At 41.0% G+C, this 25,349-nt stretch overlaps 2 protein-coding genes across 2 annotated transcripts; both read left to right on the forward strand.

The window, feature by feature from the left end:
- The first annotated feature begins 31 nt into the window (after positions 1-31).
- TCTN2 (tectonic family member 2) lies at positions 32-8,190 on the forward strand. The gene is made up of 18 exons (XM_066562169.1): positions 32-164; positions 887-1,000; positions 1,286-1,359; positions 1,491-1,686; positions 1,891-1,991; positions 2,239-2,435; positions 2,674-2,797; positions 3,302-3,437; positions 4,059-4,124; positions 4,523-4,648; positions 4,911-4,988; positions 5,293-5,373; positions 5,684-5,795; positions 6,175-6,278; positions 6,663-6,813; positions 7,454-7,579; positions 7,669-7,757; positions 7,943-8,190. Exons 1-18 carry the CDS (start codon positions 77-79, stop codon positions 8,047-8,049), a joined length of 2,070 nt encoding a protein of 689 aa, XP_066418266.1. The 5' UTR covers positions 32-76; the 3' UTR covers positions 8,050-8,190.
- A 1,102-nt stretch (positions 8,191-9,292) lies between these two features.
- ATP6V0A2 (ATPase H+ transporting V0 subunit a2) lies at positions 9,293-24,646 on the forward strand. The gene is made up of 20 exons (XM_066562168.1): positions 9,293-9,420; positions 10,758-10,836; positions 11,836-11,933; positions 12,369-12,506; positions 12,844-12,944; positions 13,610-13,736; positions 14,480-14,562; positions 14,898-14,991; positions 15,297-15,509; positions 16,051-16,201; positions 16,911-17,050; positions 17,777-17,931; positions 18,847-18,937; positions 19,229-19,347; positions 19,785-19,995; positions 20,122-20,241; positions 20,712-20,831; positions 22,047-22,164; positions 22,559-22,730; positions 23,621-24,646. The coding sequence occupies exons 1-20, from the start codon at positions 9,304-9,306 to the stop codon at positions 23,721-23,723; spliced, it is 2,550 nt and encodes an 849-aa protein (XP_066418265.1). The 5' UTR covers positions 9,293-9,303; the 3' UTR covers positions 23,724-24,646.
- The last annotated feature ends 703 nt before the right edge of the window (positions 24,647-25,349 follow it).

Below are 25,349 nucleotides of genomic sequence, written 5' to 3' on the forward strand. Positions count from 1 at the left end.
CCCGTTCCCGCCCTCCCCGTTGCCATGGCGCCGCGCTGGCGCTGCAAGATGGCGGCCGAGTGGCCGCCGTAGCGCTATGGGGGCTGCCGGCTTCGGGGCTCTGCTGCTGCTGCTGCTGCTGCTGCGGGCGGCTCCCTGCCCCGGGCAGCTGGCCGGGGACACCGGTGGGTCAGGGCGTGAGCGGCCGCAGTGAATGGCGGCCTCTGGGGGGCGAGGGACGGGCGGGGTGTGAGGATGGCGGTCGGCCCGCGGCGATATCTGCCCGGGTGGGCGTGAGGGGAGGCGGCGCAGGAACTGAGGGTTCCCCTCAGGAGCGCGGTTTTGGGGAGCGCGGCCCCTTCCAAACCCGAACGTGCCCGCCATGGAGCTTCTGCCGCTGCTCAGCACAGAGGGAGCGGGTGGAGCGCTTTATGTCGGACCTTTCAGCATTGGCGAAGTCTAGAAAGAAAAATCCAGTGAAACTCCCAACTCCGAACCCTAAACTTGGCACTGCGTCCGCATGCAGAACGCAGGACATCCCTGGCACAATTCATGGCCCCAAGAAATTAAAAAGTGTAAGCTGAAGTCAGCAAGAAATACTAAATATGGTGTTGCCTGAGCTGTGCAGTGTCTGCGTGGGCTGTAAGTGCTGTAATGTTATTTTACTGCCTGTTTGCTGGGCATCTTCACACATGTAAACTTGTGGCATAGAAAGCTACACCCACTCCTCCAGCACTTGGCAGAATGGAAATACATCCCTGTACTAGGCATTACATGATATTTTTCTTCTGTTTGTGACAATTTAAAGTCTAAGAGTGTAAGAATATAGCCCAAGCACAAGATCTATATGTCTTACAGATGTTGCCTCTTTCAGTCAATTTATTTCTTTCCCTTTTTTTTTTTTCAGTCTTTCAGCCTTCATTTATTCATATGTCAGGACCCAGAGTCAATTCATTTTTTCTTGGCAATTCTTCAGGAGTTAATTTTTCTATAATTTTAAGTCCTAGAGATGCAGAGACAGGTAAGAACACTTCAGCTCCTTTCCCCCATGTAAATCAATACGTTTGAATTGTTAATATTTTTTGACACAAAAATTACTAGAGAAATGGTAATGCATGTCATCCAGTGTCTCAATAGTTACAGAAACAGGAATTTTAAGACATTCCTGTGATTAACCCTTTAGTTCTCGTTTGTTTCTGTGTGAGCTGGGCCTGAGGGTGTACCTGAAGGCACAAGGGGAGTTTAAATGTACTTCTGATTTCCCAGTCCTTTCTAAATGACCTTTAAAAGTTTTATTTTGTTATAGGAAAATTGCAACTTGCAAATTGCAGTGGAAGTAAAAGAGCTGGAGATTGGAATTTGGATGTAACTCCTGGTGTGGTATGTAAAATACTGATTCTTCTCTTATTCCACTCATTGCAGCTTCTCTCTCAGAAGCTGATGGATGGTATAGACAAGAGCAATTTCATACAAGCTATCAGAGCTGTCAAACTTTATTTGTGTTTTTCCAGAACACTTCCAAAGTGACTGTAAGCCTCAGCAGAACCCTGGAGCTGTGTTTGCCCAATGCCACCGAGTGCTGCCCCTCCCCTCTGTGCATGGTGGAAACACTCCAGGTTTTAGCCTGCCGTGGCTCAGTGATGCTGGCACAGCTCCTGATTCAAGCTGAAATATTTGCCAACTCTTCCTTTGCAGGAAATGTGTCAGGTAAGTGCTAAAGAAGAAATGGCATTTTGGCTGTTCTTTTCCTCTCTGTATGGAAAAATCGGCATTTGGGCAGCAATAAGAGATACTGAGCAATCAGTGGAATATAAAAAAGGCTTTCTACACAGAATAAACTGCAGTGTGCATGGTCTTTTTATTTGGATTTCAGTCCACTTAATCTGATTTTCTCTCCTACTTCTGTTACAGAAAATGCAACTGTCATCCCAAACCAGGCATTTAAGCCCTTGGGCTCCTGTCCTTGTAACTTAACAGCTGGAGCTTGTGATGTTCGTTGCTGCTGTGATCTGGTACTTATTTCTTGTTCAACTTTGATTAATTGTTTTCAAAGTTTCTAGACTCTCTTGTCTGTGGGGGAGAGAGGTGCTGAATGCTTCAGATTAGATGGGCCAGAGGGGGTATTTGGATATTCCAGTATTTCTGAAAGTAAATATGTTCTCTCTACAAAGTTGCTTGATTTACCTGTAGGTTTGGCTTTATATTGCCATAAATATTGCAATTACCTTGCTAAAGAGTGACCATTCTTTTCCCTTTCAGGAGTGTACACCAGACTTGCAGCAGTTATTCAGTGGATCATGTTTCCCTGGCGTGTTTGGTGGGGATGTAAACCCACCTTATGATCAGCTGTGCTCTTCCCAGTCAATGGAATATACCCCTGAGTGGTTTCCCTTCCTTTGTGTACAGTCTTCTCTTGACAACACACCATTTCTTGGCTATTTTTATCATGGCTCTATGTAAGTCTTAAGAAAATTTATTTTCTCATTACACTTTCATCACACTCATTATGCAACCAAAAATATAACCTTTATATGTATTTATAATGAAAGATAGTTTGAAATTGGGGTTTTAGGGTGTAAACCTTAAATGGAAGTGGAGAAATGTCATTGGTAGTATATAAGAACAGAGGACATGAAAGGAAACCTGTAATTATTTGTGTGAGGTAAAGAGTTTAATTTTTAAACTTGTTTGCAGTTCTACACCCAAAGTTCCTTCATTTAAGATCCCTCTACAAACTTCTCCTGGGAAACCTTTCACTGGTTACAGAGAAGGAGATCCAATTATAACAGAAGAAGATGAGTATTTTACTGTTCCCCAGGTAATCCTTATGAGCTTTTGATTCCTCTTGGTTTGTTTGGAACTCCCTGCATCACTCTCCTTATGGCTTTGCATCCAATTTCAGCAGCTTGATGTTGGGAAGTGGTGGGGTCTATCTGTCACAAAAAAACCTCAACCAAACAAACAAAAAACCCAAAACAAAACCACAAAGTCACTATTAAAAGTAAACATTATCTTTCCTCATCCCCTTGCCCATCCCTGCAAAAGGTAATGCATTTTGGAGACACTGTTGGTTATAATTACTTTCACAAATGAAGATGAAGTCGTGGTGAACATTGAAACTACTTTTAAAGCTGTGCTTTTAAAATGTTCACCTCTCTTTTGCCAGAGGCTGAGGTGTTTTTATAACAGCAGATTGCCTGCTTGTCAAAGTGTTGTGTGTGGCTGTAGCTGCCCTACACATTGTGGGGCATTTTACTGACAAGTAATCTTCAAATGGAAAGAAAAAGGGGTAGAAAATCCTCCTTCTGTGAATGCCCTGCAGCAGTCCATGGCTGGACAGTGTGTTGGGAATGCTCCTGTGGCCTATCTCCACAACTTTGATGTCAAGTGCCCGACCAGTTTGGAGTCTTACAAGGAAGGCCTGCCCCACGATGTGAAGATAAACAGTGGCACTGCAGGTAGGCTGCAGAAACCCCAGCAGGAATGTGTTTCATTGTTTCTCAGAGCTGCTGGAACAGAACAAACCCGAGGGCTGATGGCACAGTGGCTCAGTGTAACGTCTCTGTTGTCTGCTGGCCGTATTCAGCATTTGGGGATGTTCTGTTCCTGGTTCTTATGACCTTCTAGCGAGTGTCCCACTGTTTCCCAAGATTTAGGAGGGAAGAAATAACAGGACGGGCCTTGGGTCCCATTTACCCGTTCCTGGTGACTCATTTTCAGACTGCTGCAGAGCCCTTTTTCTGTCGGGAGGGTGCAGCATCAGCGTTTTAGAGTGAGTGAGAGGTGGTTCCTCTCTGCATTACAAAAGCCTGTACTTATGGAGAGTCATTTTGGAGTTTGAGATAATAGGATTACCAGCATGAACATATTTTATTTTATGCCCCATAATTGTCTAATTTTGTTAGTCTATATTACCTCTGTAAGACCCACAGTTAATTAGCTCTGCTTTCCAAATACATAAACAGTCTGGATCTTTACCAAAACGAATTTTCTAAATAATTTCCTACTCAGTTTTCATAACAACAAGGATTGCACCTTGGATGTGAAAACAGAAGCCTTTGTTTGTTTTTTGTTCTCAGACTTCATCCAACAAAATGTTGTCTATAGAGCCATCACTGACAGGGGCAAATTCATCACTGGAAGTGGTAGGTCTCTTCCTTTAATTAATGTTTCTTACTTAATCTGGATTGTATATGAACTAGATTATTTTGATGTCTAAAATGTTTACCTGCTGCAATTCTTAGGAGGAATTTTGTATGTTATCTAAGACTGAAAAAGTAAACTGGCTTTCTGCAAAGCAGGAAGTATTTAATTTACTCCAGTCCATCACAGCTGGTCTGGAAATATGGGGTTCCTTACCTTGCATACATGGGGGATTGCACCATTGCACATTGAAAGAGCAAAATAAATTCTCAAAAAAATGAATGTTGTAATTTCCAGAATTTTGTCAAGGTTTTAATGTGTTCTTTCTCAGCTGCAGTAGCAGAGCTTTCTAATTAGAATGCTTTTCATGATGACCTTTTCTCTTTTTTCCTTTTGCCAGAAAACCTTGCTGCTGAGGTTCTGTGTCAAAATGTAACTTTTGCAGAACATTATAAATTCATTTGGAAAGACAAGAACATTGAGCAAGTAAATGTCACTGTCTTCCTTGGAAGCTTATGTGATGGAGGTATCATGACATTTCTTTTATGATTTTTCATTTATTTCTTTATCTTCTGTATGGAAATTCTGTGATAGAATATCTTATTTACTAATTCTTCTTAAAAATAATTTCCCTTGGACTCTAGAAAGAAAATTTTGGGGCTGATTTCCATTAATTTGTGTTGATTTGAATCTTCTGTCACTAATGAAAGACAGAAGTTTGTGCCCTACATAGAACATACATTTTGCTAATTTACTTATTTAAAAGTCATACTTTTTTCTTTCACCAGAAATCCTGACACAAAGATTCACAGTTGAATTTCTAAGTTTAAACAGTACTAATGGAGAGGAACTGTTTGAGAATCCAGGTATTAATACTTCATTTTGCCTATTAAAAGTAAAAAAAATGTGTAGTGTACAGATTCTTATCAGTGATTACATTTTACATTTCTTTTGTACTTCTTTATGCTGCCAGCCTTCACCTTCCTGCCTTACTGCACTGCCAATAGCAGTGAGTGGTTCTTAGGCTTTTGTTGCATAGATATTGATTATTTAAAGTGAGGCCATTCCCACTGCAATGGAAATGTCTTGTCATTTATTGATGACATTTAAAACAATGCTAATGCTTATAGATTCTCCTGCAGTGTTGATGATTTACCCTTCTGTGTTTAGGGTATCAAGTTGGAAAACCAGTGAAAGCTGCAAATCTGAATGCTTCTGATCCTCTTGGAAGCCTGAACATTTGGCAGCCAGGTATTGGCTTGTGAGGTTACAACTTCAATTGTAGTTAATGCTAAAATTTTGGAGCTTTATTTGGTTTTTGGATTTTTTAAAACGTATTTTAGTTAAAAATCTCTGCCAGATTTTGCTTTTCTTTCCCAAACTTTCAAAGGTCAGTGAGAAAACCTTTAATGCTTTCTTGGAAAATTGAATGATTTGTATGTTTTTGAACTCCACCACGCTGAGTTTGCATTCTAATGTTTGATGTTTTGCACAAAGTTGAAAGCTGGAGATCCAAAGGTGGACAATAGGAAAGCTCAAGTAAGATGTTTTCATTTCACAGCTGGCAGGGGTTTATGTGCATCAGCATCTGGCAGACCAGTTCTGTTTGGAGTAGACTCATACTCGGGGTGCATTCTGGAAGTTGATATTAATGAAGATTGCAGCTTTTTAAGGTGAGCTACACAAGCTGAATTGTTTATCCCTGCTTCATCCTTCTTGTTGATTGTTATGTGACTGTCTACAAGTGCCTCCATCAGCACTGGTACATTCTTTTTAAATATTCATGTGTGTGTGTTTCAGCTTTCTGTGGTTAATAGTCTCACTTCTGTTTTTGATGGGAAATCATAATAATGGTTTCACTCTTTACTCAAATGAAGATTCTGTTGGCTGCAATACTTTTCCATTTCTTCCCTTCAATAGTTCAAGTTTATTTTTGTTGTGTGATAATATCTTTCAGATGAAACTGACCTTAGGATACAGTAATATTGCAACCCAGAGTGGTAAGACAGTACAGATTTACATTCTGTGTGATGTTACATTCTTTCTTTGCAGAGGAAATGTGACTGAGAAATTAAATGCATTAATACAAGCCACTCACATTGGAAAGAGGGACAATTCCAGTTACAGTGATCCAAATGACTGGGTGGAAATTATACGTAAGTGAGGCTTGTGTTGTTCTTTGTAGTCTAAATATGCCTAGACAGTAAATAAAACATGTCAAAATAAATCCAAATTGTAATTTCAAATACCTAAAGCTAGTGGTATGTGTGTCCATCCATCCATCTATGTGTACACACAGGCACATAATTCAGTATGTCTGTGGACACTGCATATTTTACTGCCAGCCTGTGCACATATGACTTGGTATTTATCCATTGATAAATTACTGCTTTAGGTGTTTTTTATAGAGAGAAACATTTTTAATGTGTTCCTGTGTGACAGTTACCAGCATTTCACCGGGCTATGAGAATAATCTAATTATGGAATATATAATGTTTTCCATAATATTTACATTTAAATCCCTCTGTTCTCCTTCATAGGTCTTGATCCCTTTAGTTCTAATGTGAGCACTGGAGGCTTAAAAGGCATTTGTCCAGATGTTCCTGCAAACCTGAATATTCGCATCATCTTTGCTAAGGTGGGAGCAGTGCAAGGGATTCCCCAGCAGGAAATTCTTGCTGTGCAGATCAGGTAAAGTGAATTGTGTCTCTGGCTACCTGACAAATAAATGCTTCATTTTGAGCCTTGCTTACCTAACACTTCCAAAATTAATTTTACAGACAAAAAGGGTGGGTTTTGTTGCTGTTTTTTACACGCCTTTCACTTTGCAACCCAAATTCCTTTGATCACACCCGGGTTAGCTTTTCTCCCTCTGAAATGAAAATTAAAGAAAAAAAATGATTAAAAGCAGATAGTCCTTATACTTCACTGAAATATTAAATAAAAGACACGATGCTGCCAGCAGCAGGCATACACAGGGCATCCCATCAGGAGTCACGTGGTGGAAGCAACAAGATTGTGCTGTGTTCTGGTTTACCCCATTGCAGAGCCCTTGGGAGCTGAGCTAAATGCTTTGTTCTTTCCTGAAACGGAATTTTCACTCTGTAAACACTTTCCCCCCTCCACCAAGTCAATCCCTATCAAATAAGTGGGATTCTGTTCTGTTTTACTTCATTTCCAGACTGTGCAAGTTCTCCCCTTGTACGATGTGGAAAATCCAGGGATTATCAACCTCCTCATAAATACCGTGTGTTTTGTCCTTTCCTGCTTGTGTTTAGGGTCTAAACTTCCATTTCCAGCCCTCAAGCAATAGTTATGCTTTTTGTTACAGTTACTCAACAGTCTTATGGCAGTTCCAGTGTGGGCTTGGCTGCAGAAACACCCTCAGCTTCCTTCCCATCACAGCTTCTGTTCAATTCATTGAAGTCCCAGCTCAGCCACCCCCTCCAGTGACCAGGTAGTTTTGGTACAAACATTGATAACCTCCCATTATGTTCAGCAGATGTAACATGAATTGCATTGACCAAAAAGTTCCTTTTTTTCCAGGTATCAGAAGATTTATGCAGAGTTTGACTGCAATCAGAATGAGGTGTGCTGGCCACAACTCCTTTATCCACTGACACGCTTTTATACAGGTAAAATGATAATCAGTGTGGGAGACCACAAAACATGGAAGGCTGTATTTCTTTGAAACAATTAGATGTGGGGACTTGTCTGAAAGAATGCTTTTGCATACACTTTTATCTGTATCTTTGGGTTGTTGTATAAACTAAAATTTAGCTTTCACATGCTTACATTTTTTTTTGGTTTTTTTTTTCAGGAGAACCATATTCCCAGAGTCTTGCTAAGGGCCTGTTTCTGGCATTTCTTGTTTTACTTGCAACAATTATGAGCAACCCTTGGTTTTTTAAATTATGGAACAGATAGGTAAAAAATATGGAGAAACACTCTTGGATTTTGTAGACAATTTATATAAACATTTAAAGATACATAAAATCAGTACTTCTACAGCATACAGAAAATGACTGTTACTTAAATCAAAAAGTAATAAATTCTTTTTAAGCTCTAGGCTCTGTGTTTGCAGTAGCAAAGTGCAGAGTTGACTTCAAGAAGGTGGCGAGTCCAGTCCAGAGGCTGCAGCGGGTTTGGGATTGTCCTCATGGATGGACCACTGTCCTCTCAAGCTGGTTCTCTTCTCCTAAAACTCTTGACAGTAAACCCCCTGTGCCCACCTAGTTTTGGAGCAGTGGGCAGACTTCTCACACTTCTGAGAAGTTGTAGCCCTTCAGCTGTTTTCATGTTTTGATCTGAAATTCACTTTTCTAGTCAATGCTTTGCACTGGCAACCTGCTGTGTCTGTGTGCAGGGCACAGAAAACATCTACTCATTGTCCTTAGCTGATGAAACATAACATTTGGGATTTTCTTGTGGTTTGGATGGGCCACAAAGTTGAGGACTGGAGCAGTTCTGCTATAAAGATAGGCTACAGCTGGGGGTGTTCAGCCTGGAGAAAAGGTTGTGTGGAGACCTCATGGCAACCTTCCAGTATCTGAAGAGGCCTACAGGGCTCCAGAGAGAAATTCTTCATCAAGAACTATAGAACAGGACAAGGAGTATTGGGTACAAATTGAAAGAAGGGAAATTGAGGTTAGATATTGGGAAGACATTTTTACTGTGGGGGTGGCGAGACACTGGAACAAGTTGCCCAGCGAGGCTGTGGATGCCCCAAGCCTGGCAGCGTTCAAAGTGGGGCAGCCTGCTTTGGTGCGAGGTGCCCTGCCCACGGCAGGAAGGGCTGGGACTGGGTGATATTAATTAAATCCATTCCAAGCCCACAGGGTGCGGCTCTGGGGAAATGCTGCTCTGCAGGACTCGGGCTCGATGATGCTTCTCGTCCCTTCCTGCTCAGCATTTTCTGTGATTCCATGACGTTCTCTCAGTCCTGCATTTCTCCTCTCACACAGCGGCGGCCAGCGCGCCCCTTGCCGTTCCCGGTAGCTCCGCCGGCGGTGCCCCAGCCCCTCCCCGTGCCACCGCCGGTTGGGGCCGCGTTCTGCGGCCGTTCCCCGCCCCGGAAGCGGCAGCCGAGCCCGCTCCGCCCCGCCATGGCCGCCCCCGGGCCGCGCTCCGCCCGCCCGCCGCGCTGAGCCCCGCGCCGGGAGCCCCGGGCCGGCCGCCGCCATGGGCGCGCTGTTCCGCGGCGAGCCCGTGTGCCTGGCGCAGCTCTTCCTGCAGAGCGGCTCGGCCTACGAGTGCCTCAGCGAGGTGGGCGAGCGCGGCCTGGCCGAGTTCCGAGACGTGAGTACCGCCGGGGCCCTGTGGGGCAGCGGGGAGGCTGAGGGGGGCCGGCCTGAGGGCCGAGCCGGGCCCGGGGCTGCCGTCGGGAAGGTGCGGGCTTGGCCCCGGTGGGGCGGTGGAAACTGCTTTTATTGCCGTCTTTCCGCGACTCCGACAGGCAGGTGTATGGCCCGTCCCTGTGTGGCATTCGCCTGGAAGCAGGATCACAGAATTGTCAGGGTTGGAAGGGATCTGTGGAGATCATCCAGTCCAGTCCCCTGCCAAGGCAGGCGCACCCTCGGGTGACACCGGGACGCGCCCGGGTGCGGGGATGAGCGATGGGAAGTCAGTGTGGAGCCCCGGCCTCCCCGGCACGCTCGGGAGCAGTGCTTTGGGGTGGATGTATCGCTCCTTTCTCACAGCAGCACCTTAAATTGGGGTCATTTGCAGCGAGATCCCATGGGAGAGCCCCTGGCCCACCTGCAGCCTCAGTGCCTTCAGCCTTAGCGTGTGTGCGCAGCTGATGGCTCCATCCACCCCAGTGACAGACCCAGAGACAGCTGCTCTGTAGCTTTATTGATAACAGGTTCCTGTTCCTGGAGGGGCCCTTCATCGTGGAGGAATCTCCCACCTAACAGAAAGTTGGGTTGGGCAATAATTGGCCACGTCTCTGCGTTGTATTATCATAATTATATGATCTTTGCTTGCTGAGTGAGACTTTGGAATGTTTTTCAGATATACATTAGAAATGTGGCTTGTAAAATCGTTGCAGGGAAAGCTGGGAAGACTTAAATAAACAGCTAGTTGGTAAATATGGCAGGGAGGAGAAGGCAGATTTCTAAGAATGATTACATGAGTGTATGTTTAACACTTTGATGTCATTCTAGTTACCTGGTACACCATTTATTATAGAAGTAATGCATTAGTGGTTCTGATTTAATAAGCTGGATAAGTAGTCAGAGATATTGCATGTTCATATTATGGGGATGTACATAAAATTTAATATTTCAAATAGACTGTGGAAATACATCACAGAAAATTTGTCAAATGGTTTGTTAATTTGAAGTCATTAAGCAATATTTTAAAACTGTCAAAATAAGATCAGAAATGGTTTCTCCAGTAGACCTTGTTATTTTGTTGTTTGATTAAAACTAGCCAATGGCATGGATAATTCTGCTTTAATAAAAACAGCTTTGCTATCTGAAGACTTTGTAATCTTTTTAGGTTTTTGTGCCTTCTCAGTTGACAAGCACAGAACTCGTGAAAATTGTCTCCAGGAAGTTGCAGGAACAGCTGTGGTTTTCTAGGGGAGTTTACTATTTCAAACCCCTAATAAGCATTTTGTCCTTCTCCTTCAGCTTAATCCAAATGTGAGTGTGTTTCAGAGAAAATATGTGAATGAAGTGAAGAAATGTGAAGAAATGGAAAGAATACTTGGTGAGCTCTATTTTCATGTCTGCTGTTTCTCATCTGTGGCATTACCAGAGCAGCACTACTGTGAAGGTTTCAGCTACAGGTTTTTTTAACCCTCCCATGTTTTGTAAGCTGTGAAATTTACTTACACTAAAAATAGATTGGGGGTTTTTATGCTCAGAGATGAAGAACGGTTGCTAATGTGTGGCTGATAAATAGATGAGGCTGTTTCAGTGTTTACTACTTAAAACTCTGCTAGGGAAAGTGAAGCTTTACTGTGGATATTTCCTTGACTGTAAGATATTCCCTATTCCTTCATTTTGTGTAACTCAATGCTGTTGATTCTCCAGGCACCCTTAAAAATATCTCAAGTTAATAATAATTGTGTTCTCATGGTAGTTAATGAATAGAGAAGGGTAGGCAGAGCATTACAGCCAAGCTGCAGATGTCTTCAGCGTATCCTGAGGAGAAGTTCCAATTGAAGGATTTCTCTGATTGGAATCTCTCATCAGAGGCACGTGCTGGTCATGCCAGCAGCTCTTTTGGCAGTCCCCCTGCCCAGTGTGAGTTGCATTTGTTGTCAAGGTTGCTTAAGCTGCTTTGTTTGAACACATTTCACTCCAAACATGGGTCAGTGAGCAGCACGGCTGTTTCTGGCAGAAAGTGACACAGTTGCACCATTAGCAGAAAGTGGCAGCATGCAGCAACAAAGAGGTTCTGTGAAATGGTAAAAGCTGCTTAGAAAATACTTCTTGGGAAAGAGAAGCCTCTGAAGTTTGCTTGCTTCTGCAGACTGCCAAGACAGGAATGGTTTGTGTGTTTTATCCCCACCACTCTTCAAGTTCTTCATTTTTGAAGACTTCTGTGTGAATTGTTGCTAAAATGAATGAATAAAACAGCCAGGGTTTTGATGCTGCAGTGTGATTAGCACCATCAAGAGCAGCTGAAGGTCAACTCTGCAGCACTCTTGGAAGTGTAGGCAATGCAGTTTCCTTTCTGATGCTCTTTTTATTCTCACTCCAGGGTATTTAGTACAAGAAATTAAAAAAGCAGATATTCCACTTCCTGAAGGAGATGTTGCTCCTCCTGCCCCCTTGCTGAAACACATTTTAGAAATCCAGGTAACTCCACTAAACAGATGCCAAAGTCTTGGAACTTAATTTCAAGCTTAATGACTTGTGTTTGATGTAGAAGCTTGTAAAACACTAATTTAGAATCTAATTTTGAATAAAGTCTGTTTTGTTGTAATTATTTTAAAAGAATAAATGCGTATCTTCCACCCCGTGCTGCCTGCAGTTCTAATTCCAAGTCTGCGTTATTTGGACAGAAATGAGGGGCAGAGCAGCACTCTGAGCAGGTGTCAGTGGAGGATCAAGTGCACTCAATACAGAGCAATCTGTGGCAGACTGAGGGATAAAACCTCTGAAGCTTTAGTTAATTAAGAAATGGGAAACTCCTATCACTGTGTTGAATTATTATGTGTTGAAAATGAATCCTACTCTGTTTTCCAAAATCCTGTAACTCATTCTGTGTCTTGTCTTTACTTTGTATCTTAGGAACAGCTGCAGAAGCTGGAGACAGAATTGAGGGAAGTAACTAAAAACAAAGAAAAACTGAGGAAAAACCTGCTTGAACTGACAGAATACAAGTACATGTTACAGATCACACAGAATTTTGTCAGGAGAACACCTGAGGTATTTCTTGGGGTGTTTGACAGGGATTGTTGTTGTGTGGCATTGTTGTGATTTTCCCTGTTGAATTGCTTGAAAATGAAGGTGTAATTATATAATTTTGATGCATAAATTGTGGTAAGAAATTAACACTGTAATTTTGCAGCACTGACTATAATTGTTAAGAGCAGTGCACTTGAGATCAAGGAGATCTCTGTTGCCTGAATTGAACATGGAAATGAATTTTATATTTTTAATTAAACCATTTACCTAATTACCTTTTCTTTCTTAGAATAATAATGGAATGAGAGGGTTTTTTTTCCCCTGGAAGCAATGAATGTTCTATCTTTTTATTTGCTAGTATGAATCCCATTTACATGGGAATTTTGAAGAATTTCCCTCTGTGGAGAATGAGCCATTGGTGGATTTCAACCGCACGCACAGACTGAGCGCCTCGCTGGGGTGGGTATGGCATGTGCTGGTTCAGAAGTGCTTGATCAGGGGCTGTAAAGAATGAGTTGTTCTCTTAAAACATGGCCTGGAGTGATTTCAGGTGTGCCAAACAGTTTTAGACAGGACAGGAGCCTGGTCCCAATGTACCTTTAAACAAACTCAGATTATTTGAAGAGATAAACAGGACAGTATCCAAAAAAGCTGCCACAAAGCTTCCATCAAACCAAGGACGTGTGTAAAGGAAAATCTCTAAATCAATACTTCCTTCTATTGTTTAAACTCTTTTTCTACGATAAGCACACAGTGTTTTAATCACCTGGCAGTGTAAATGTAACATTAATTGTGTTGCCTTTGAAATGATGAATGGATACTGCTGTCTGTGGTGTTGTTATGAGAGGATATCTTCCAAGAAAAAAATAAATAATCTCACTATCACAGAAATAACCAGTTAAAAGTAATTCTGGTTGTGTGCTCAAGTCTGTAGTCTGTTTATTTCACAAATAAAAATTTTATATACCAGCTGGTATTTTCTATACCAGTCACTTCCTCTTCAGGGTGATGCTTCCTTCCCTAGCCATGGCAGATACTAAATTATTGTGGTCATGTACTCTGAATTTCCAATTTTTTTTTCCTTGTACATTCTATCTTATATTTCAAATTTTTCCTTTTCCTAGATTCATATCTGGGTTAGTTCACATAGCAAAGATTGAAGCATTTGAAAAAATGCTGTGGAGAGTTTGTAAAGGCTATCCCTTTCTTACCTATGCAGAGTTGGATAAGGCTCTGGAAGACCCAGATACAGTGAGTAAACATTGTAGTGATCAATTTATTTTATTGGGAAGAATTGCTGCTCAGATCTGTCTGCAGTAAATGAAAATGATTTCCTAGTGTCCTTGGAGGAAAAACTATTTAGAAGTATTGGAATTTGTTAAGGTTGTAGAAGTGGGAATTAATTTGTCGTGGTTCAGCTTGAGGAGTGCAGGACTTCATTGTGGAATAGTGGTGACTTTATGATTGGCCACCTTGGTCAAAATACGTGGCAGAAATGGCTGCTTGGATATTTATTAACTAGGTCTGTACAGTGCATTGCCTTTTCATAGCCATTCCACCTGTTCATTCAGCAGTTAAAAAAGAATCAAGTATGACTAGTTTTCTGGGAAGTTTTTTCTGTGAACTTACCAAGTTCATTTTTGTAAATCAATTACGGCAGCCTAATCTGTCGCCTTTTTTTTATTGCTTGAATTCTAATTTGTTACCTTTTTAAAAGACTCTTTTCTTACTAAGAATTCTGAGATAGTAAAATATAATGTCTCATTGATTTTCCCTGGAAACTTTTTCTGGTTTTCTCTAATATTAAAAACAAAGAAAGAGATACTGTCACCGTTGAATTTTATTATTTGATCTTCAGTAACTGATGGAAGATTAATTCTATTAACACAGCTTTTTCTAGTTGTTCAGCTTTGTTATTTAGCTCTATTATTATGTCACAGAGGAATTGCTGGTTAAAACATAATTCATCAGCTTTACTTTTTATGGTTTTTTAGGGTGAAACCACTAAGTGGGCTGTTTTTTTAGTGTCCTATTGGGGTGAACAAATTGGTCAAAAAGTTAAGAAGATTTGTGACTGGTAAGAAGTAAATCTAATATATGTGCATTCCTTTATAACTGGGGTATTTTCTAGTTGGTTTTTCCCCTGCACCCCTTTTTAAAAAGTGTTGATTTTTATACAAGCTTTTTGTGTTAAATTTGTTCCTCCCCTTATTGCACCCAGCTCTAGAATTACGCAGTGTACAAATAAATACATGAGTCATTTCACTTGCAGTTTTTACCAAGTACAGGCAAAATGCTGCCTCTGAGTGTTCCATGGTTGTGAAGTGGTGTGTTGCAGATCTGGCTGTGGCAGGGGTTGGGTGATGTGTTTTGGTGGGGTTTGGTCATGAGCACAGCCCTGTGTTCCTGCAGCTATCGCTGTCACGTGTACCCCTACCCCGACACCACCGAGGAGCGCCAGGCCGTGGTCGAAGGACTCAACGTTCGTATCCAGGATCTTGAAACTGTGAGTAAAGACAGATTTCCTCTTGCACTGTAGGAAATCGTTTAATGAATCACAGAGTTAAATATAATTTCTAACATACATGCAGCTTTGGAGCTGATGGGACAGTAAGTTGTGTCCCTGGTCTCGTGTTGCACATATCTGTTAAACCTCACAGCACTTGGCATTGCCTTCTGTTTTCTGCAGAGGTTTGTTTGCTCTCCTAAAAGCATGGCCCAGCACTGGACATGTACAAGGTGCTGTTCTGTGATCAGCACAACCACTGTCACATTCTCAGTGAGATCTTTGGGTTTTTTTCTCAAACAAAGGTGCTGAATAAAACTGAGGAATACTTGCGCCAGGTCTTGTATAAAGCATCAGAATCCATCTATACTTGGGTTATCCAAGTGAAGAAGATGAAAGCCATTTACCACGTCCTCAACCTGTGCAGTTTTGATGTCACAAATAAATGTTTAATTGCTGAGGTTTGGTGTCCAGTGGCTGATCTGCAGAACTTGCGCCATGCATTGGAGGAAGGCTCAGTAAGTCACCTGAATGCTCACTGATGTTGAAGCTTTTATCTTGAACTAACTATGCATGTAAGGAAAGAAAATAATTATTAACAATAGACTAAAAGTAGGCACAGACAGATCTGGGTCTCTGTATAAAACAATTTTTTTATAAGCAGAGCCTTTATTTAGTGTTGTGTGTAGTGCTTTTTTTTTTTCTTGAATAACTTCTCTATTGGCCCTGAGGCCAGCTGAGCCCACAGTGTTATTTGCAGTCATGTAGAAGGTGCCAGTTCCCTTGCATTGGTTTTTGTTTTATGAGAGATAATTGTAATAACAAATCTTTTTTTTACAATATTGTGACTGATAGGTCTCATCTGATACTTGATATGAAGTAAGAATTAGAACACAGTGCATAATCTGTTTTTAGAGGGAGTACAAAGGGATAAATGTTAAACTTGGGGCATAATTTAATGGTATTTTTGGATCAGTGAAACTGCTGATAGAGGAGACGTTTTCACTTTGATTACATTAACATTGATCTTACACAAATATATCTTCTGTCTGTAATTAGAGGAAGAGTGGAGCTACAATTTCCTCATTCATGAATACCATCCCAACAACACAACCTCCTCCGACTTTGATACGTACCAATAAATTCACCTCAGGGTTCCAGAATATCGTTGATGCTTATGGAGTTGGAAGTTACGGGGAAGTTAATCCAGGTTGGTCCTTCTGAAAGCTGAGCTCTCAGCTGTGCTGTCACTGCTGCTTGCCTTCATACCCTGCTGAAGGCCAAATGGTGACAGTCATACTGCTTCTTAGTAGCTGTTTTAAAATTTCAGTAGCTCATTAAAAGCACAGACAGTGCTCCAAGCAGCAAGATGGGATTTGGTTTTGCTGAGTTATTTTATCATGAAAGATAGTGGCAATAGCTGTATAATTTTTCTTCTATATGTTTTACTTTGGGTAAGGAAGATATTTAGGGGAAAAAACAAAGGAAACTGGTAATGGTAATTGATGTTACTGAAGTGTGGAGCTCATCACTTGAAAAATTCAGCTTCTTGTATAGCCCACTTTAATATATACTTGTAGCTATGTTGACTGGGTCATTCTGCACAGGAGAAAATACCTTATAATACAGACCTGAAATAGTCACAGAGGAATACCCACTGTTTGGTTGGGTTTTATTTCCTGGGCTTATGTTACTATCCTCAGAATTGTCAGCTACTGCTCAGCTGTGAAGTTGTCATTGCTACACAATAAACAAGCTTTAAACTGAGTTAAATTTACAGTGTGGGGGAAAGGTCTGTGAGCTGGGGATGAAATGGCTTTCAGACTTAAAAACTTGGAGAGACTGAGGTATGGGATTAGCTGGGGATGTGCAGACAGGACATCACCTGTGTGCTGAAATCTGCCCTGTTGCCCTTGCAGCTCTCTACACCATCATCACTTTCCCCTTCCTGTTCGCGGTTATGTTTGGAGACTTCGGGCACGGGCTGCTCATGTTCATATTTGCACTCCTGACAATACTGTATGAAAACCACCCTCGGTTAAAAAGAGCACAAGATGAGGTAAAAGGAATTACAAATTATTTACTTCCCATCCAGCCAGATCATTTGAATAGTCACTGTTTCTGAAAAGTACTGCTTTTTGGCATGGGTACTTAAATAGGCTTTTTTCCATTCTTTTAGGATTTTCTGTGTTAAAAGATCCCATATTCCATGAGATTAATGTAATATTTTAAACTATTCACTTGGAAGAGCAGAAATAATCAAGTTGTAATGAAAGACTTAGAAAAAATTGATGCTTTTAATCTTGTCTTTACTTCTACCAGGACTACTCAGTGATGTGTTTTACAGAATGTCATTACAGTGGCAATGTGAGGAAAAAATGATTTTTCAAATTACACCTTTTATTGTTTATAAAAAGAGTTGCAGTTTGAAATTTATTAAACTTCCCTTAAATTTTTTAACCATATGGGTTGGAATGTAGGATCACCTGCATCTCTCATTAGATTATGTTCAATTAAGAATGCCAGCTAATGTGTAATTTCTTGTAAAGTAGTCTCAGGAAGGAAATGGCTTAAAAAGACCCTTCCTTAATCTAAGGTTGCTGGTGGTAAAAGTTTCAGTGTGTCATGGGAGCTCATATTCCTTTAATGACTGTTCACAAATAAATTCTAGGTTTCAGAAGTCTTTGTGTCCAAAAATGTGTTTCTCTTAGACATGTCTAGCTTACCTGTGCTCACATAACAGATTATATTCTCTATTTTTTTCTTTTTTCCCCAATACTGACAGATAATGAAAATGTTATTTGAAGGCCGATATGTGATCTTGTTAATGGGACTCTTTTCTATATACACTGGATTGATCTATAATGACTGCTTTTCAAAGTCAATAAATATATTTGGATCTGGATGGAATGTTTCAGCAATGTATGAAAAAGTTTGGAGGTGAGCAGCATGTTTGAGATGTGAAATGAGCAGAGATGTATTTCCTGCAGCAGTTTAACCCTTTTGTTCACATGTTTTCACTATCCTGTTATGGTTTATCTTTCCATTGATGTTTTAGTTTATTTTCTAGATGTGTTTGTTTGTCTATATAAAGATTTTCAGAGGAATAGAAAACACAGGTCTAGTTTTGGACTTATTTGCCCTAGGTCATGCTTCTGGAATGAATAGCTGAGTGACATTTGCCTGTACTGAAAGAAATTATCTATTAATGAAGTAAATTAATTACCTGGCAATCACTAGTCTCTGCACAGCTTTTCTTGAAAAAAAAAAGAAAAAAATAGTCTATGTGAATTGCCAAATCTGCTTTTTCTCAGAGTGGGATAACCTCACTGATTTGAGGTGTCATGACCCTTTGGTATTTAAATCTCCTGGTGCCTTCCAAAGCAGGATGTGGCTTCAAAGAGTCAAGACCATTGGCTAAAATTTGAATGGGTTTTGTGTGCTGTGATAATGAAAAACTGTACAAAAATAAAGAAGAAACTTCCCCAAATGCAAAACAGAAAAAAAGGTAGCTATTATTCCTTGGGTGTTTGACAGTGAATTTCATGCAAAAACAAACTGAACTTTTATAATGAAACTTTGAGTTCTAGGGGAATGTGGAATAAAATCCATAAACTTTGTTCTGAAAGATAGTGAATGTGAATTAAGCCCAGAATGAGAGGTTCTAGGTGGATTTTTTTTTTTTTTGGCTATTGTTTGTATTAGGAGTTTTGTGCTTAGAAACCCTTCCACTCTTTTAAAGTGTGGCAGTGGGTGAGTTAGGTAAAGGAAAGCAGGAGCAGTGTCCTGCAGAACTGAAAGTATATTGTCATTATGTTTAAAGTGTCAAATCTGAGTGTTTTTCTTTCACTGCAGTGATAAGGATCTGGAAGATAATCGATATTTAGCACTGGATCCAAACGTTTCTGGTGTCTACAATGGAGCTTATCCCTTTGGAATTGATCCAGTGAGTTTCATTCTTTTTAATTACCCATGTGTGATGATCAGTCTTTGGCCATTAGATTTTGGTATAAGTAAGATAAATCTGACTAAGAAAAGAATACATTTCTGATGGTATTCTCTGTTCAACAACACGTTTTCTTCTGACAAGTCAAAGACTGAACTATTTTTACAAAACTCAAATTTCAGTTGTGACCTCCATTTGAGGTAGAAGTCTGGTCCCCAGTAGAAAATGGATACTGGTTTATTCCTCCTGTTGTGGTGTTCATCAGTGCTGGTTTGGTGTTTTCTTCTTTAGATATGGAATTTGGCAAGCAACCGTCTCACTTTTCTAAACTCATTCAAAATGAAAATGTCTGTGATCTTCGGAGTGACTCACATGACCTTTGGAGTTATATTGGGGCTGTTTAACCACTTGTAAGTACAAGAAGTTAAAATTGTAGCAACATTGTATTTTTGGTCAGGTCTGGGATGATTACAGTTTATCTTGTAAGAGAAACTGGAATTATTGTTTGAGAACAGAATAAGAGTAATTGAGAGAACTGTTCTTATAAAAAGACAAAAATGGAGAGGTCTTCCTTCACATATGTAAGATGATGGTTCAATATTATACTAAAAAATCCCAAAACAAATTAATACAAGACTTTATTTCACTTATTGGTAAATAAAAATATGTGCCTCTTACAGTTTTTATTTCCACTGAAATACATGATAAAATTTCACTGAATAAAAAGAAATCAGCTCTGGATTGTAATCTCAGTCTTGCTGTTTAAAAGTGCTTTGTCTTATTGAAATCATATTTGGGCTGTGTTGGTAAAGCTTACTTTTATTTTTTCCCCTTTTCTACCTTTCAGGCATTTCAAGAAGACCTATAATATTTATTTGGTTTTTATTCCTGAACTTTTATTCATGTTGTGCATATTTGGCTACCTGGTGTTCATGATCTTCTTTAAATGGTTGGCGTACTCTGCAGAGAACTCCACAGCTGCCCCCAGTATTCTGATACAATTTATTAACATGTTCCTGTTTCCTAGTGGTGAAGCAAAGAGCTTCTTCAGTGGCCAGGTGAGTAATGCTCTTCCAAGCTTTTGGAAATTCTGTGTTCCCTATGCAGATAATACTTTAAAGGGGATGGCTTTTCTTACTTTGGATTTTGTGATCTAATCTAATTTTCCTCCCTCCCACCAACAGATTCCTCTGCAGAAGTTTTTACTTAGTGTTGCTTTCCTTTGTGTTCCTGTAATGCTGCTTGGTAAACCACTTTATTTATACTGGTTGCACAGCGGAGGCCGAGGCATAAGAATGTACAGGGTAAGTACTGAAAGACACTCACACATTTCCTCAGTGCTGCAGAACTCAGCTGCTGGTTTGTTGCAGGGTGTGTCCTTATGGGTATTTCATAGAATGGGTTGGAAGGGAGCTTAAAGCTCATCTCATTGCACCCTCTGTGGTGGGCTGGGACACCTCCCACTGTCCGAGGCTGCTCCAAGCCCCTCCAGCCTGGCCTTCAGGGATGGGGCAGCCACAGCTTCTCTGGGAAAACTGGGCCAGGGCCTCACCACCCTCATAGGAAAGAATTTCTTCTGTATATCTATATTCAGTTTGAACCCATTACTCCATGTCTTACCAGTTTCTGCTCAGTTTGGAAAGTTATGGACTGAAACACGTAATAGTACTTCATTCCTCTAAATCTGTTTGCCTTTGCCTGCAACTACTTTAAGTAAATCGAACAAATGACAGTGGCAGCCTGCTTGAAGAGACAATCCATTGTCATTTTGCAGAGTGGCTACAAGCTTATCCGAAAAGAAAGTGAAGAAGAGCTTTGTCTCCTGTCATGTCATGATCTCGAAGAAGGTGTCACTCACGCAGACAGCGGGCACAGAGAGGGGGATGCAGAGGAGGTAATGATTCATTTCATCTCTGCTTTCTGTGTTCCTAAAAGCAAATTAGAAATGGGCAGTCAGTAGATAACCTGTACACTATGAGCTGAGCAGTTTTGAGGAAACTCAGCTGAGCCTTTACAAAGACCTTGGTGCCCAAATGCAGTTTACTTGTAGTTATTTGTTGCTATTTTATCATTATTTTCTGGTATTTTCAGACTGTTACAGTAAACTACAACCTGTCTGTAGTAGAGAACAGGAAGAATGTTTTATTTGCAGTTAAGACTCTGCATCTAGGAGTACAGGTTTTCCTCTATTGAAGAGTGGATTAAAAATCCTGGATTTTGTCTGGTTTTATGGATTCTTAAACTTGAGGCAGGTGGTGACTGCCCAGCTTTCTGTTAATTAATCTTGGCTTTTAAACTGGACAAAAGTCTTTCTATGTCTGCAAATTACATCTTGTTTTGAGGATTATTGCTAATGGGGACTGGGGCAGCATTCCCAGTCCCCACCCACTGCTGCTGTTTAGTTTGGGCAAATCTTTAAAGGTCTGGGCAGATTCTACTGATTCCATGTGAATTAAAATACAAAGAATTGCTTCAGCCTCCTAATGTGCAGAATATATATAGTTCTTGTCTCACTGGGGTAGTAGACTCTTGTTTCTTGTGTATAGAAAATAAAAGAATTATTTACTCAAAATGTGTTTTACAAAGTGTTGAAATACAACATTCAGACAAAGTAAGTGTTGAAATTTTCAGTAATATCAGGTTTGAAACTCTTTATTAGTTACAAGTATGTATATTTAGATCTTACAGTATTAGTGTGGTTATCTTTCTATCAGTGGCATTACTGATAATTACCCCTGCTTTTAAAGATGAAAAAAATTGATATTGTAAACTTAGAATTTTAATAGAAGGGGAATTAGAACTGGTTATAGTACTTACAGTTTTCAAGAATTAGATCATATTCCTTCTGCAAAACATAAATTGCATTTGTTTTTATCTGTCAACAAGATAATACTGGGAAACTATAGCATCTGATGGTTTTTTTAATATTATCTCTGAAATAAGGATCTTCTACATGGCACACTTTCTTTACTGGATATAAAATCAATTTCTTATCCTTCAATGGAATTCTTCCTCCATGTAATAAGGATTTGCAGGTGAATGTCTTTGTTCTCTCATGTTTTGTTCTCTATGTTGTTAAAATTGATACAAATGTATTTTTATCTTTTAGCTGAACTTTTCAGATGTTTTTATGAATCAAGCAATTCATACCATTGAATACTGTCTGGGGTGCATCTCTAACACAGCCTCATACCTGAGACTCTGGGCATTAAGTCTTGCTCATGCACGTAAGTGGGGGTGGGTTTTTGATATTTTTTGGATTTTTTTCCTACATCTGTATTTTTAATGCTGTTAGAGGGAGGCTGGCCTGTTCCATTGATACTAGTATGAAATGCACTTTTTCATAATTAAAAAAAAAATCCCTATTTCAACTAATCATGATCTATGGAAACCTCCAAACTAAAACTGTGACTTTACATAAAATATTGCTCTCAGTTAGGTCTGATTTTGACACTGAGGTGTATCTTTAATCATTGGAGAGGATGGGGGCAGCTCTCTGGGGAGGGGGGCTGCTCATACTCCCATGTTCAGCAGGTTCTCTTCTGTTGGTTAAATGAGCAGGTCAGTGGGTGAAGGCACTCACTACCAACCTTAATGATGGCAACTTTCTGGTTTTTTTAGAGTTATCAGAAGTTCTGTGGCAGATGGTGATGAGAGTGGGTCTGCGTGTGGATACCAAGTACGGCGTCCTGCTGCTAATCCCTGTGATGGCATTCTTTGCTGTGCTGACAGTTTTTATTCTGCTGGTCATGGAGGGGCTTTCTGCTTTTCTCCATGCTATACGACTTCACTGGTACCTTCTCTTTTTCTATATACCACTTCAGCATATGCTGGCTTGTGTAAGGAGAATTTTTATGGCAAAATTTTAGGTGCCTGATTAAAAAGGGAAAGCGTAAAATTCAACAGCCTCATTGCTACTGAAATACATTTATTTAGTTATATTAAATAAATGGCTTTTTAGTTGGATTTGATTGTTCCTCTGGAATATTTTCAGTGGATTCAAATATTGTATTGGCTTATGGTGCATTTTAACTTCAACCACATTCCCAAAATGTACAAGTACACTGGATTGGTAGTATTGCAGCTTTTCATAATGTAGAATATTGGTAACTTGGATAAGTATTTTTAATATCAGTCTGGTCATCTCACTGTATGGTTTCAGCCTGTTTATTTGGTTCAACAGAACATTTATATTAGTGAGTGGGGCTGCCAACTCTTTAAGTATTTTAATCCTTTCTTAGTCTTGGTATTACAAGCTCTGCACTTTGGAGTGGATTCAGAGCATGTTTAGTTTGAAATCTGATGAAATTTACAACTTAAACAAAGGCATACAGTGACCAAAGACAGGAGGTGGAGCTACGCACGTGACAGATTGTCCTCATGATATTGCACGCTTGCAAAACAATTGGCTGCAACTCACTCAGAAACAAATGAGTAAGCCAGAAGTAAGACATGAGCCTTTACAGCCTGGTTTACTGCCTGTGGTTCTCCTGAGAAACAGGAGTTAAATAATAAAAATAATAAAGTTAGCCTGGGACTGTGATGGGAAGGGTAAATAGCTGCACAGAAAACAAGTGAGAGGATTGGAGTGGGTTTTGTTCAGCTTCTTGGGTTGCACAGTTCTGTCCCTTGAGAACTAATTTTGGATTCATGAACAGATTCTGGTTTTTTGTCTCGTTTCAGGGTGGAATTTCAGAACAAATTCTACTCCGGGGGAGGATACAAGTTTACGCCTTTCTCTTTTAAGCACATTTCTTTACATTTTAATAAAGATGGTGCATTATAATTTGGCTGCTGTCAGCAGAAATGTTTGGAATTGTCTGCAAGTAACTGTGATTGGATCTTGCCTATGAATGGTTTCTTGTGGAACAAAGTGGTTTTCACTGATTGCCTTATAATGCAGCCAAACAATTCTGTAAAACATACCTCCCATAGAAAGACATAGCAGATCTGGAGCACCTTGTAAAATATATAGATATAAAATGTACATTTTTCTTGATAAACTAATGTTGTAAATTAATTTTATTCTTAAAAAAAAAGTTACTGCTTGTCCTGAAACCCATGTAGGCATTTTTTTGAATCTCTTTATCACTTTTAAGTTATCCGAAAGACTTTTCATTATATTATTCATTACTAATCACATACTTAACCCAGCTGCATCTTGTGCACTTTGGGAACCATTCAACAATGCAATAGAAGCAATGTTCTGTTTTCAATCTGTATTCCAGGATGATTATGAAGTGTAGATTTATACACACCAATGCAATGTGCTCTTTTTTGGCCATATTTAAAATTGCACTGGAAATGTTATCTCTTCATTCTGGGTTCTGCTTAGAGTTACTACTTTAAGCTTTCAGAAGCCACACTGATATTTATATTTATATTTAATGTTAAGGAAGAAGGCAGGATTTACAAGTATTACTCCTCTTTTTTTCCACTGTAGTGAGGAAAAACTTTTGCACATGGAATAAAGAATTGGCCTCGATCCCTGTTTCTGTTTTGGCTCTAAGGACACACAAACACCATTCTCTGATGGTGTAGAACCGAATTATACTGCATAGGTGGACAGGGGTCGTTTTATATTATTTTTGTATCAGTGTGAAAATGGGGATATTGCCATATTTTAACATCTCTGCCATACGAACAGCACAAATTAAATTTTGCACTTGTTTCATACGAATTCCCAATAAAGCCTCGTTTGCGCTGTGCCGAGCGGGCCCTGTGTTTGTCCGTACCCTTTTCCCTGCCTCAGGCGCCGCTTTTCCCGTGAGGGGCGGCGGTGCCGGGGGTAGCAGCGGGCGCTGAGGGGAACGAGCGGCCCCGGGGGGCGGCCGGTGCCGGCGAGAACCGGCGCTCGTGAGGGGCGGCCGGTGCTGAGGGGAACGAGCGGCCGTGAGGGGCAGACGGTGCCCAGGGGAACGAGCGCTCGTGAGAGGCGGCGGGTGACGCGGCGATCTAGCGCTCGTGAGGGGCGGCGGGCACTGAGGGGAGCGAGCGGCCGTGAGGGGCGGCCGGTGTTGAGGGGAAGGAGCGGCTGGTGCCGAGGGGAAGCTGCGCGGCCGGCATTGAGAAGAAGGAGCGCCCGCGACGGGCGGTAGCGCGGGGCGGGCTCTGTACGGGAGCACGGCCGCTCGAGGCGGGTACGGAGCCACCCGAAGCGGGCTGAAGGCGGGCAGCAGCCGTCGCTCCACCCCGCAGCGTTGCCGTGGCCACCGGGAGGCGTCGGGCCGGTTGCCGCCATGAGCCTGGACGACGTGCGGGTGCGGTGGCTGCGGGACCGAGCGCTCTCCCTGCTGGGTCTGAGCGATCCGGCGCCTTTCGAGGAGCTGCTGAGCCGCGCCGAGGATGCCCGGGTCGTGCTGCGCTTCTTCGGCCTTGGCGCCGAGGGCGGCGAGGATGCGAGCGGGGCGGG

Source organism: Molothrus aeneus, chromosome 18 (genome assembly GCF_037042795.1).
Source record: "Molothrus aeneus isolate 106 chromosome 18, BPBGC_Maene_1.0, whole genome shotgun sequence".
In the NCBI taxonomy this organism is placed as follows: domain Eukaryota; kingdom Metazoa; phylum Chordata; class Aves; order Passeriformes; family Icteridae; genus Molothrus; species Molothrus aeneus.

Bases quoted from the DNA above. Each gene is read 5' to 3' on its own strand.
- TCTN2 (XM_066562169.1), top strand. From the start codon at position 77: ATGGGGGCTGCCGGCTTCGGGGCTCTGCTGCTGCTGCTGCTGCTGCTG. The intron at 165-886 runs GTGGGTCAGGGC...TTTTTTTTTCAG, and splicing joins GCAGCTGGCCGGGGACACCG to TCTTTCAGCCTTCATTTATT. The intron at 4,989-5,292 runs GTATTAATACTT...TTCTGTGTTTAG, and splicing joins GGAACTGTTTGAGAATCCAG to GGTATCAAGTTGGAAAACCA.
- ATP6V0A2 (XM_066562168.1), top strand. From the start codon at position 9,304: ATGGGCGCGCTGTTCCGCGGCGAGCCCGTGTGCCTGGCGCAGCTCTTC. The intron at 18,938-19,228 runs GTGAGTTTCATT...TTTCTTCTTTAG, and splicing joins ATCCCTTTGGAATTGATCCA to ATATGGAATTTGGCAAGCAA. The intron at 22,165-22,558 runs GTAAGTGGGGGT...TGGTTTTTTTAG, and splicing joins ATTAAGTCTTGCTCATGCAC to AGTTATCAGAAGTTCTGTGG.